At 32.6% G+C, this 13,308-nt stretch overlaps 1 protein-coding gene across 5 annotated transcripts in view; it reads left to right on the top strand.

Moving 5' to 3' along the window:
• Positions 1 to 13,308, top strand: part of VPS13A (vacuolar protein sorting 13 homolog A) — a 105,067-nt gene that overhangs the window by 80,267 nt on the left and 11,492 nt on the right. For 3 of the 5 annotated variants that reach the window (XM_038123289.1, XM_038123292.1, XM_038123290.1), the window contains 14 exons: positions 1,231 to 1,384; positions 2,313 to 2,459; positions 3,023 to 3,104; positions 4,366 to 4,435; positions 4,825 to 4,930; positions 5,299 to 5,412; positions 6,654 to 6,799; positions 6,918 to 6,999; positions 7,640 to 7,753; positions 8,183 to 8,258; positions 8,360 to 8,523; positions 8,896 to 8,941; positions 9,209 to 9,332; positions 10,271 to 10,385. In XM_038123289.1, the coding sequence (XP_037979217.1) occupies positions 1,231 to 1,384; positions 2,313 to 2,459; positions 3,023 to 3,104; positions 4,366 to 4,435; positions 4,825 to 4,930; positions 5,299 to 5,412; positions 6,654 to 6,799; positions 6,918 to 6,999; positions 7,640 to 7,753; positions 8,183 to 8,258; positions 8,360 to 8,523; positions 8,896 to 8,941; positions 9,209 to 9,332; positions 10,271 to 10,385 (1,540 nt within the window). Of the gene's footprint in view, positions 1 to 1,230; positions 1,385 to 2,312; positions 2,460 to 3,022; positions 3,105 to 4,365; positions 4,436 to 4,824; positions 4,931 to 5,298; positions 5,413 to 6,653; positions 6,800 to 6,917; positions 7,000 to 7,639; positions 7,754 to 8,182; positions 8,259 to 8,359; positions 8,524 to 8,895; positions 8,942 to 9,208; positions 9,333 to 10,270; positions 10,386 to 12,166; positions 13,153 to 13,308 lie in introns of those variants that run through there. The other 2 variants (XM_038123294.1, XM_038123293.1) reach the window with 1 other exon arrangement.

Raw genomic sequence — 13,308 nt, 5'->3', positions numbered from 1 at the left:
TGCCCTCACCTGAGAAGCTGTGCTCTGATGTTTTGGCAGTGGAAACACTCCATTAAAAGTGGCGGCTGATTGCTGAGATTCACAATAGTGTTGAGATTTCACTAAAGTGGTTTTTCTTTGAAAGCAGTCATCCATAGTCATTAGTCTAGCAGTGCTTATAGTTAGTTTTTTTTTCTTGTCAAACCCTGACAGAAATGTCAGATTTCTTGAAAATGGATGCCAGTACTGTTGAAATTGGCTTCATTTTTTTAAGAGCAAGAAAAAAACCCCAAAACCTGACAACAAAAGCAAAACAGGTGGAAAGAAAAAAAAAAGAGAAAACTCAACTATCAAGATGGTACTCTTTTTTGTATTTGTTACTTTGAACTTCAGCTCAATTTTTTTTTCCCTGCCATTGATGTGTCTCAACACAGACACAGATATAGCTAAAAGAGGTTAGGTGGCTGTGTCTGAAAAGCTACATATTTGTAGGCTAGAGAGTAATTTGTGGAAAGAAGTACCTTCTACCTGCCTGATAGTGTTGGTTTGTGCCCTATTTTATGCTTAAAGGTTGACTATAATGTGAAATCAGGCACAGAGCTTTTCACAGAAGCAGTGGAAAAAAAAGTCTAATGCCCTTTAAGGTTGTTTAATTATTTGCATTAATAAAACTGAGAGACAGAAGAAAGGATAGCATTTTTTAAAAACCAAACAAGAAACAAACCCAGAACTCCCACCATTAAATCAGTAGAAGAAACATGTACAACAAAACCACCTCTTGATTTTAGGTGGAAAGACTAAATAAAGAAGCTATCAAAAATAAGACACAGTGCAGGAGGCATTTTTTCTTGAATTGAACTTTTCAATTTGTAGGAACTTTAAAATGCCAAAGTAAATGCAGGACTATAAGCAGAAAACTACATTGAGATTGTAGGACAATGAATAGCAGTACTACTTCTTTGATAGAGCTTCCTTAGTATCATTACATACCCATCTTCATCAAAGTCAGGAATTAAACAGACTTGTAAACTCTTTTTTTTTTCCCATCATAGTGGAGAGACTGGCTTCTGCTTAGTTCCAAGAAGGCAGTCCATGATTTGGGTTGCTTCTGTTTGATGCAGTAGTGCTTTATGTTGTGATTTCTCATTCCCTAGTTACAAATTAAAAGTCACACTGAAGTAGGTGTGTTCTGGAAAACTTGTTTTCAAAAAGCTAATCTTTCTCTTTTGATTCTTCATTTTGTTTTCAAAGTTCTGATGTGGTGTGGGAGACAAAACCCAAGAAGAAGTCAAGATGGAGACCAATGAGTGTTAAGCAAATTGATAAATTAGAACAAGAATTCAGAGATTACAGTGAGCTAAGCCCTTCAGAAAATAAGATTATTGAGTTGGAATCTAATGTTTTGGTAATACTGATAGTTCTCTAATTCTATTGCTTATATGTATGCACAAGAAAAAGCTTATGTATCAATTTTGCTGTCTTTGATAAAACTTATGGTAGAATTTGAGATGATTGATTTACCTACTCCATTTGAAAACACTTCTTTATCTCTGTATTAAAAAATGCAGGAACTATTCCACAAACTTCATATATTGCTACAGTCTTTTTGTTGCTAGTGCCTGACTTTGAAATTGAGGTATATCATTTTTAGAGGTTGTAGTACTAAATATGCATAAAAGTACAGTGAGGAAGGTTTGCATTTGGTTCATCTGTTATACCAGTAAATATATTAGTTTGGGGTTGATATGTTTGTTTGTTTTAGCCTTAAATCCTGTATTTTTAAAACAGCTTGTTGTGGAATGATTTAGCTGTCATTCAACCACATAAAATTTAAAAAGAAATTTCAGAAATTATTCTGGAATGTAGAAGCACATTATGCTCCAAATGCTTAGTCCTTCTGTATGGATAAATTCTAGACACTCATTAGAAATGTGCTGTAGGAAAATAAACACTGGGTTGATAAATGATCCAATGTTTATGCCAGTCATAGTCCATTATACTGTTCAGCTTTTCTTCTAGATAGCTATGTGGTAAATGATGGTAACCCCCAAATAATGCACTATTTTGTAGTTTTATTTCTATTTTTAATTCATGACAAAATTTGTTTGCCTTAAATAGAGGAAAATTACGACATCTAAATTAAATTAAATTAAAATTAAATTAAATTAAATTTAAATCTAATTAAATTAAATTTAATCTAAATTAAAAGGTGCAGAACTTTTACTGCTGAGCTTTACAGTACTGGTGAACAGTGTATCTTTTTAAGTATATTATATAAAGCAGGATTTTAAAACACTTGGTATACTAAATTTTCTTTAATAATAATACAATAGGTATGTTTAACTCCTAATGGAATGAACATGACGATTCAACAGCCAAATGAGATTCCTATCAGAAGAAATTATCTGCCAGCTTTAAAAGTGGAATACAGTTCCTCTGCACATCAGAAGTCTTTCAGAATTCAAATTTACAGGATACAAGTGAGTCATGTCAAAGCGTAGTTGTTATTTATTCTGAAAGAACAACTTTTATGGGAACTTGGGTTCATTTCTAGAATTGTTTGGATTTCTCATGCTTTGAATTTAAAAGTAATCATTGGCTTTTACATCAGTGTTTCTCAATCTTTGAAAATGCTACTTAAGTGCTTCTTGGAAAAAAAGGAAGACAAATATGACTGTTCAGAAAAAAAATACTTGGCATTCATCTTACTTGCTTTTTCTTGGAGCATTTCTGTACAACAAGCAAAAAGAGATGTGAAATTTCTTGTCTCGTTATGCTCAATATTTTTAGAACAAATGCTTTGCAAAACTTTTGTGGACCATTTATTACTACCAATTTAAAGAAGCTTTTCTAAATTATTAGAAATTGATTATTGGATTTTGAAAATAGATCTATTTTAAGTACAGTAGTGGCTTTTTTCTGCTTTTGGATTGGTGGAAGGCCACAGGTAAAGATCATATCTCAAGAGTTTGTCCTGGTTTTTAAGTATTTCACTATTGAAAAGCTAATGTGCTGCACCTTGTCCTGTCCTTACCCCTACTAGATACAAAACCAGATTCCTGGAGCCATATTTCCCTTTGTGTTCTATCCTATTAAACCTCCAAAGTCCATCACCTTGGATTCAGGTTTGTTCTAGTTTAACGTAATCCTTCCTTTTCAAACAAAAGATAACTTGCTTGTACTGAAGTTAATAATTTTATCAGGTTTATCACTTTTATTAGGTGAAGTTTGCATGAGCTCTCTACAGATAATACAAATAATAATGGTAGAAGTAAAGAAGCAGTTACCCCTACAAAGAAGATATACAGAACACTGTTTCAACAGTTAACTATTAACAGAAAAAAAGAAAATGTCTTTTATTTGTCATTATCATACCTTTTAAGAGCATTTTTGGGCACATTATGTAATTAATTGTGGAGAACATATGACATAAAAGTTACTTAATAAATTTAAAGAAGGTTTTTAGTTCAGACCACCACTAAAATTTAATGCTGACTAATATATGAGAAGACTTATCTGTTCATAAGATCAGTTTTGTTAATTTTGATGGTAGTGAATCTGTTGCACTGTTTGCGTGCTACTTATATTTGGAGTTTTGGGGCAGTGAGGATTCACTTGTCGTCTTTAGTCATCCACTGTTTCCCTACTGCTCCAGTATCATGCAGTGCATATCCTAGTAATCTATCTGAAGCAATCTTTAATATTAAGAAAAGAAATGTGCCTAAGCTCAGAGTTGTTAAGTGAGGCTTATAAGCTGTCCAGATGGCAAATAATATTTTGTATGGTTTTTGAGTAGCTTTCTCCCCTGCTTAGATCAGAGAGTATAGAGCACAATATTGCTATACTAAGTGATGGAGTCTTTCATTAATTTTTTCACACCGAAGTCACTTGGAAAACGTCAGTAATATCAAAAGGCATTCTGAATTGAGACAAAGAATACTGCTTGCAATTTTATTCAGAAGCCAGTGGGATGTTAGTTGTTCATTCTGAATATGATTGGTTTTAAGCTACACTGCATGAATCTGCAGAATTCATTTTTGTTTGTTTAGTTTACATTTTCGTATCAGCCATTGGAAAATCTTACTCCATGACTAAAGAAATTACATAAATCTATTATTATATCAGTATTAATTTGCTTTTAAAGGAAAATGGTGCATTTTCAGTTAAATAGCATTTTGATGTTCCATTTCATCCTTGTCTTCCTATTACTTTCTGTTCCTGCTCTTTTCCCTGTCTTAGTTGTTTGCCAGTCATATCCATTATGTAATCCTGTTGTACAGGATTGAGGAAACCCTGAAACTATGACATTTTCATAAAAAAACTTAGGAAGTTGTGTATATCATACAACAATCTGTGCTGATCTCTTTTTATTTGACAACTTCATAGCACCAAAACCATTTACTGATGTCAGTATTGTCATGAGAACTGCAGGACACTCACAAATATCTCATATTAAGTAAGTATTTTGACATGTTCCTTCTCTATTGCTTTTGGATATGTTCAATCAAGCTTAAAAATTAAAATTATTACAGAGGCAAACATAGTGAAAAGTAATTTTAACACAAACTCAGTCTTGGAATCTCAGAGCATTTTAACAGAGATAAAAGCTCAGTGTCCTTTATAATCCACATAACTGAAGAATAAAGCAAGCATTTAGGTGTCTTTTTAATGTGTATTTTTAGTCATTTTTATTTAGAAATAAAATCTGTGTATAGTGGTGCTATATACAGTGTTAAATGCTGCTATGCGTTTAAAATTGTTTTGGTTATTTGGAAACTGTACTAAGCCTTAAGTTACATGTTTTTGTAGAACACCTTAATAATTACTTTTTGTTTCATGTTGTAGGTATTTTAAGGTTCTGATTCAAGAGATGGATCTCAGATTAGATCTTGGCTTTCTGTATGCAGTTGGTGAATTCTTTACACAGACTGATGTGCCAAGTGACCAAGAGGTAGAAACCTGTTGGAAGATAAATAGATATTAAATTTGTAACTATTCAACTTGTATTTAAAAAAAAAAGAAAAAAAATTATTTTCTGTGTCCATATCAGTGGTTGATTTCTGTGTATCTGGGAATAATATGAAGCTATGAGGTTTTCATTTACTGTTACCCGAGTCAGATAGTAGACTCCTTCATTTATGCTCATCCTGTATGCTATGGAAAGAAGGCTTTAAATGTTATAGTACAGGGACAATGAGAAGAGTTTGTACATGAGAGAGTATAAGTAGTATTAGTCAATGTATTGTATCAGTGACAAATGACTAGTAGTTTTATATACTCCAAATTTTGAAGAAATATCTTTTTCAAATGCATTTACAGCTACAACTTTTCGAAAAGGATGTTGAATCTCTTCAAGAAGAACTAATGAGTGTGTCATCAATGGATACATCACAAATCAGCTTGTATGAATACTTCCATATCTCTCCAATTAAGGTATTCCTTTTTCACATTATAAGACTGAGTTCGCTCTCTGAAAATTTTTTGTCTCATGCAGGATAGTAGGCGGTGGAAATAAAGAGTGAAACAGCTGATAAAAAAAAAGGGCCAAGAAAGTTATTTTCACCACTAACTTACCATTGCATTCTTATGGCTTACTTTATGAGTAATTTTTTTTTTCATTTTATTATTTATGAGTCTGTTTGTGTGCCTGTTTGTGTGCACACAGGGTATTATGGATTGGAAAAGGATGTCATTTCTGAAAAACATGCATAGCCAGGGTAGGAGATTAGTGCAGCTGACACTATTAGCTAAAATTAACTGTGATAGGACTTTATTGGCTCTATAACAGTTGTTAAGACAGTCTCCCATCTATCCATGGGAGATAGATGAAAGAATGATTTGAGTTGAAGATGGAAGATATGATTTGAGGAAATAGGATGGAATGAATGGGCATGAGTTTTTACTAAAAGCTTAGTCTTTAGTGGTTATGGATTGAGTGACAATGATTCTGCAAGGTAAGCTGTGTATCACTGAAATGAGCTACAGTTAAGCTCTGTTACAACATAATGAATGTTGCATGATATTGTCTTCAGAGAGTCAGAAAACGGCATAACTTCCTTTAACATGATTTTGAAAATGGCTGGATAGATTTCTACCATTTTGTGCCATGAAAGCCATTTGAGCAATTTTCCTGAATGTTATTCTTTTTGATTTCTTTGAAACAAATGCTTTGGTTATTTCAGGTGTGCACAGGTAGGATTTTTCCTGTATGCATATTCCAGTAATTATTTGGCACCTGCAAAACTCATGTTAGTAATTACTTGTTTTCATGGTTTTATGTTGCATTCTTGCTTGGACACTATGCTGTGTTGTCATTTTCTGTCTGCTTTGATTTTGGGTATAACTTAGACAAACTAAATGTTTTAAAAATGAGTTGTTAATCTAAATTATAGCTGAAAAAATCTGGATACCATCTCTGAAAACAGAAGTAAGCAGTTTCATGTTCTTGTTTTCTTAAAGATAGTTTAAATTCTTCACTTCAGCTTTAAATGTCAATGGGCTTTTTTTGGCCTACATTATGTATTTGTGTACTCTGTTACAAAGTCAGACTGGTTTCAATCAGACTAGAAATGTCCTAAATCAATTTTTAAATCATGTAAAAGATTATAAAGATAGAAATATTGTACATCTAACAGCTAACCATGTTATTTCCCAATCTCGTTTTTATCCCTCAGTTACACTTGAGTTTTTCACTCAGTACGGGCGGAGAAGATAGTAACAAAGAAGAAAGAAAGAATGAATTGATACCATTTCAGTCCTTGAATCTTCTGCTGAAGAGTATAGGGGCCACCCTTACAGATGTACAAGATATTGTCTTTAAGTAGGTTAAAAATATGAATGTAAAAATCGTTCACAAGGATTATACCAATATTACATATGTTGAGTTTTATTTTGTTTTGCATAGTAAGGATTTCCTTTTCCTTTTCTCTTTTTTTTAGGTTGGCATTCTTTGAGCTCAGATATCACTTCTGTACTACACAGCAGCTTCAATCATCAGTTGTAAAGCATTATTCAAAACAGGTGAGAATAAGAAAATGTCAATATTCCAATAAATTTTTATTTTGAAACTGCTACTGTGCATTTTCATTCTATTAAACAAAATAAAATTTAATTTTGTCCTTGTATTTATGTACAAAGGTTAAATAAATGCATACAAACTAACTACTTATTAATAGCATTTTATTGCCTTGCCAGGTGGCATGGATAACAAAACAGCTTGCTGGACTGGATAGGGGAAGCAAACACGATGGAGCTCTGTTAGAATATGATTGGCATTAAAATACTAATGCAGTTTCTTGGATATTAATACTATTCAAATCATAGTACTTTTTTTGGCTTTTGTGTAGTGTTGAAAGTCCTGTCATTCAGTGGAGAGAAATCTAACAAAAATACTTTTGCATAAAAGAATTAGTCCTCTCCATCCATCATTAATAATAAGGGGCTACTGTAATGCTTTTAAGTAATGTTGTTTCTTGGCTGACATAATATGGGTTATTCACTGATTTTCTCTTCTTTTTATTACAACTACTGCTTTTCTGGACAATTGTGAGGTTTTTGAACTCATGTTTCTTTCCCTGTTTTAATCTGAGATACTACAGTGTTTACCTTTATTTTGGTATAATTTAGGAAATATTTTGACTAATACCTATTTTCATTTTAGGCTATTAAACAGATGTATATTCTTATTCTTGGCCTTGATGTGTTGGGTAATCCATTTGGATTCATAAGAGGCTTGTCTGAAGGAGTAGAAGCTTTTTTCTATGAACCATATCAGGTAAAATTCTCTGCTGCCTTTTACAAGTAGATAGACATTGTACTGAAAATCTATATTAATACCTTTTTGGTTTTAAATTTAGATTTAGAATTGAAAATTTCAAGTGGAAATGCCTCAAAAACTCAAGTGAAAGTAAAAAGGACAGAGATGTCAACTTAACTACCAAAAGGCCATTTCTTACAGTTCATACCTTAAAACAAATCTTTCCCTTCTCCTTAAAATAAGCAGACTTAAGGGAATTAATTATAATTCTAAAATTGTCTGTCTGTCTGTCTCAGGTGCTTTTGTGGCTGCTTTCACACTGTATCACTCAGTGTCATCCTGTTTTCCTCTTTGTTACATATAAATCCCAATAAAAATGTAAGATTTAAAAATATATAAGGCATACTATTCAAAGCTCATTATGAGTGTATCCTTTTTTTCTCATAGGGAGCCATCCAGGGTCCAGAGGAATTTATAGAGGGAATGGCTCTAGGACTTAAAGCACTGGTAGGGGGAGCTGTTGGTAAGTTTCAGTGCTGTGATGGTAGTTTGCCTAATAGTAAACAATAGAGATGAGTATTTGTAAATTGCATTAGAATTTTAATTTGGTTTATATTCCCATAGGTGGATTAGCAGGAGCTGCCTCAAGAATCACAGGTGCTATGGCAAAAGGAGTAGCTGCAATAACTATGGACGAAGATTACCAGCAAAAAAGGAGAGAAGCCATGAATAAACAACCCACTGGTCTGAGAGAGGGTATCACTCGTGGTGGAAAAGGACTAGTTTCTGTAAGAAGAAAAACAAAATTAATTAATTTTTTGCAGACAAGAATACCAGGCGCTTGTTGTGTTCACCAGAGAGTTGTTGGTTTTAAATTTTTTTGAGTTAGTTTTTTGTCAGTTTCTTATTTTTAATTTTAGTTTTGAGGGTGTATAGCTACAATTAAATGTTAGGTTTATAGAAAAATGCAAGAGGGTAGAAAAGAAGGTAGAAACTGTGAAGCAGGTGCCCCTAATTCTGTTGGCTTGTAGTAAATTCTAGAATACTCCCAACACATGTACTTTGAGGCTATTCACCAATGAAGTAGAAAGAAAAATGTTAAAAATGAAAAATATTATATGGAAGTGTATTTATAATGTCTGTTTTGTTTATCCTGGTAGGGTTTTGTCAGTGGCATAACAGGAATAGTTACAAAACCAATAAGAGGTAAGTTTGGTCTCGATGCATTAACTGTTCACACAATGGTAAATTCTTGATATTTGATGGGCTGTTGTAAATCAGAGTTATAAAACTCTTAGTCAAGATTTTATATTCCTGCTGACTTACAGTTTAAATGTTGTTTACATGAACTTTGTGTGGAGAATCAGAGTTGTGTATCAAATAAGATTTGTAATTAAATTGTAATAAAACTTTATTAAGATTTTAAGACAAACTCAGTAGTTTATAATGATTTACTTCTTTTAATGCTTTTAGGAGCTCAGGAAGAAGGAGCAGCCGGTTTTTTCAAAGGTGTTGGAAAAGGCTTAGTTGGAGCAGTAGCTAGGCCCACTGGTGGAATCATAGATATGGCAAGCAGCACATTTCAGGGTATTAAAAAGTAAGTAAAATAAGCGTACAGAATATCAGATGGCATGAAAGAGACAATAGTAATACTAGTAGTACCTTGTGTCTTTGTATCATGTTTATGTTATTTACATAATAAATAGATGGCTCTTTAACAAAATACACACTTGATATAATTTAAAAAACACAGATAAAAATCTCAGCTATTTCTAGCATTACTAAGAAAAACTAGTTTAAATGTCTTAGCAATCAGACTTCCTTCAGCTGATGATTTTTAACCATTCCCCCAAATAAGTACGAAAAAAAAGGACTTCTCAGATGCATTCAAATTTACTTTATATATTATTACTACTGTATGAAATTAGTTCCAAGACCACCAGACGATGCCAGTCTCACAACTATGATAAGACTACATTTAAATATTGTGATAGTCTCACTTTAATAAATTCATTGATGAAGATTATTCCATGCTGTTATGTGCAATAAAGGAGGAGACAGTTTTGAAGAGGCACTTAGTAACTTTAAATACAATTGTTCAGTGGTCCTGTTCTTAGTGAGTTGGATCACTTCTGTTACCATAAGAATGCCAGTCTCTTCTGTTTTCCTGTTCAAGTTTTTTAGCAGAGAAATGCAATAAAAATATCAGAGTGAAATATGGTACAATTCTATTCTATATGGTACAGTTGTCTTTACTTTTGAAGTTTTGAATTGCAGTAGTTAGACACTAATTGACTATTTGCAGATATATGCTGCTTTGTGCCATCTAATTTGATAATTGTTATTCCTGGAAATAGATTTGTGAGTCTATTGCTGTTTTATGGAATGTCTTACTGTGCCAAAGTGCATATATAGACAACAATAGTTGTATGAGTATTTCAATTTAATTTGTACACAAAATAATTTAGTTCCTTAGCTAATTAATATAGTTGAGTAGAGATATTGATATGTATCTTAAATTTTCTGCTTTGTCAGGGTTGCAGATTCATCAGAAGATGTGATAAGCCTGCGACCACCTCGCTTCTTTGGTGAAGATGGAGTTATTAGACCTTACAGATTAAGAGATGGAACTGGAAGTCAAATGTTACAGGTGAAGAAAATGAAAGATAAATTTTTGACATAAATTTAAACTCATCTTACATAGAAATAAATACTTTACAATTTCCCTCTTCCTAAATTCCCATTCACTTCTTACTGTTTGCAGGAAGTATATGCTCAACAGCCCTTACTTTTTAATGATTCATCTGCCATTTAAGTAAATTTGACTCAAAAAATTCCACTCAGAAAGGGAAATAATGTCAGTTGTGATGCACACAGCTTACTGAGCTTCTGTTTTTTCTTTTTATTAGAAATAAAACTTCTTTCTATAAATGTTCAACCATAACAAATAAAGTAGTAATTAGTGATTGCATAAATTTAAACAGAATTTTAAAAATACACATGGAAGGATTCACGGTGTGCTACAAAAATGTTGTACCAGAATAACCTTTCTGGAGAAGTAAATGAGAATGTAGTAGCCTTTGGAGAGCATTTTATGACTAATTTTGATTATTGCTACAGCTGTTTGTTCCATGTTGAGCTCCACTCTTGTTTCTGTTTCTCCTGCATTTCATTAGTTTTGTCATTCATTTTCTGGTACAAGAGGATTGATCTGTTGGGGACACCTTAGCTATTATATTCATAGTTCCATTCACTGGTCCTGTAGTTCAGCCGACTGTAAAAGTGCTTTGATAATAAATACTATACCTGTGCCTTTCTTGTAAATGAGATGGCTTTAACCTGTGATCTCCAATTTATAACTGGTGTTATAAAGCCTTAACTGCCCTCTGCCCTCTGGTAGTTAGAAGCTACTGCTGATGGGTAGCATAAATTTGTTACTAATCTTTATCCTCCTCTTGTTAAGAAAATAAATTTTCAATAAACATCCCCTTGTCTGTTTTAAAGTATAATGCTAAAACAAATGCTAGCAAACAGCTCTAATGAGCTGAATTTACATTGCTTTTGCTTCTTAAATCTGTACGTTTTTACATTATGGGTTTTTTCTGATAAATCTTTACAAAAATCTGCTAGGTAACTTGTAATTTTAACTTTTCTGTATTGTATGGCCAAGTACAGTACCTTCCATTATCCAGTTTTAAATACACTAGGGCTTCGCCTTGTGTAATGCCTTTGATATTTTGTGATGTGAGCCACCATTTGAATGTAGCTAAAACTGAAGGACTGTTAGCTTCCTATTAGTTTTTGCTATTCATGATTCTAAGGCATAATTACTCTTGAAGAAATGTTTTCAGAGCTCTAAGCAGAGTAGACAGGTCTTCCAATAGATAGTCAAATAAGGAAATAGAGATTTGCATTTTTCTTCCCCAGTCATTAAATTCTGCTATAGGATATTTTGTGTCTTAATTTAACCCTAAAGTATGCTAATGTTTTGGTTCTTAGTGTCTGTGGTTCTAGAGCTGTTACTTTGTTTTGCATGAGACTCTCAGTGTATTGCATGTCCGCTATTTCAAAGAGTTTGAATAGAATAATATTTTCTTATGGATAAAAAGATTTCTTTCCCCTTTTGCATTGCTTCTTTGCATACAGGTCTGGTGACTGGTCACACTGTGGTCACTGTATTGTAGCTTTTCAACAGATTGCAGGATTAGGTTGGAATAAAACTTCTTTTGGTGATTTAGAGATTCTATATGCTGATCAAAGGAAATAGGATATAGGTTATTTTGTGTGCTCATACTGTACCCTAAACTTAGACTGCCACATCAGAATTTCTGTTTTCTGTGGTTTATTTTGCTTTAATTAACAAACTTGCCAGGCAAACTAGTACTTTTAAACTAATACTTCTGCTTTCTTCTTCCCTTACCATGCTTTCAGAAAAGGCAGGCCTACAAAGAGTGGACTGTGGCTCACAGTAGTAGTGATGATGATGACAGTTAGGATAATGTGAATTGTAACAGATATACATGGCCTTTGTCACATTCTTTTGACCTTTAAGTTTTAAATGTTGCTGCTATGATTCCCGCTGAGAAACCGGGGTTTTGTGATACGAAATTCTTACTTTTTAACTGTGAAAAAAATGTGGGGATAATAAAATGTATGATGATGAGTGCTAGGCAAACAAGCAAATAATATAATAAAGATAGTCTTACAGATAAACCCAGACATTAGGTAAAATAGTATTGAATAATATGAAGAAATGAGTAATACTGTGACTCAGAGTTTATTTCCAGATGTATTTTTATCAGATGTGTTTAATGTTTTTGGCATTTATATAAGTGTTTAACAGGGTTTATTTACTATTGCTTAAATGTGTTTAGTAAAACTTTATTGATTTGTACAGTCCTTATTGGTGTTAAAATGCTGTTTGACTGTTTTATTCAATTACTATTTCAAAAGTATTTTGTCTGCTTTTCTTCTTAACAATAAACATGTCTAAAGTATATCTAAAATGGATTCATCTGTTCTGTTCCAACATTATTTCTCATGTTTCCTGGAACTAGATAGTGTAAGAACACTAAATGGCTTATAAAGGTATTTAACAGATAAAATACATACATTTTTCAAGAAACGTTGTCATAAACTTTTAGTTTCTCATTTATCATTTGTTTTACCATAATTTTTAATACTTAATTTGTGCAACTTTTTGTTTCCTTAAACATGTGAAATAACAGTTTATTTTTTTTAATTTTGACTACAAATTATTTGTTTTATAAGTCAATGTCTTTATTTTCATAACAACAGAAAAAAGTAGAAAATGTGCCCCAGAACTAAACTCCATGTAAAAACCACAGACAGATGTAAAAAAAATACCAGTAGTTCTTCAAAGACATTGTGCAATAAAACATACATAATATGCAAAAGTCTTTAGTTTTTTCTTTACCTAGACATTAGGGGGGTGAGGGGAAAGTGTGAACACTGATCGACTACAGTTTGGTATTATAAATTCTACAAATACCTTTACAGGTTTCTGGTTTCTTGAAAAGGTATTTCTTCTATATTCACGGAAATGCTTGCAC

The sequence above is a fragment of the Motacilla alba genome, chromosome Z (assembly GCF_015832195.1).
Source record: "Motacilla alba alba isolate MOTALB_02 chromosome Z, Motacilla_alba_V1.0_pri, whole genome shotgun sequence".
NCBI lineage: Eukaryota > Metazoa > Chordata > Aves > Passeriformes > Motacillidae > Motacilla > Motacilla alba.
The sequence above is the reverse complement of the archived record's forward strand: the minus strand, read 5'-3'. Positions and strand labels throughout refer to the sequence as shown.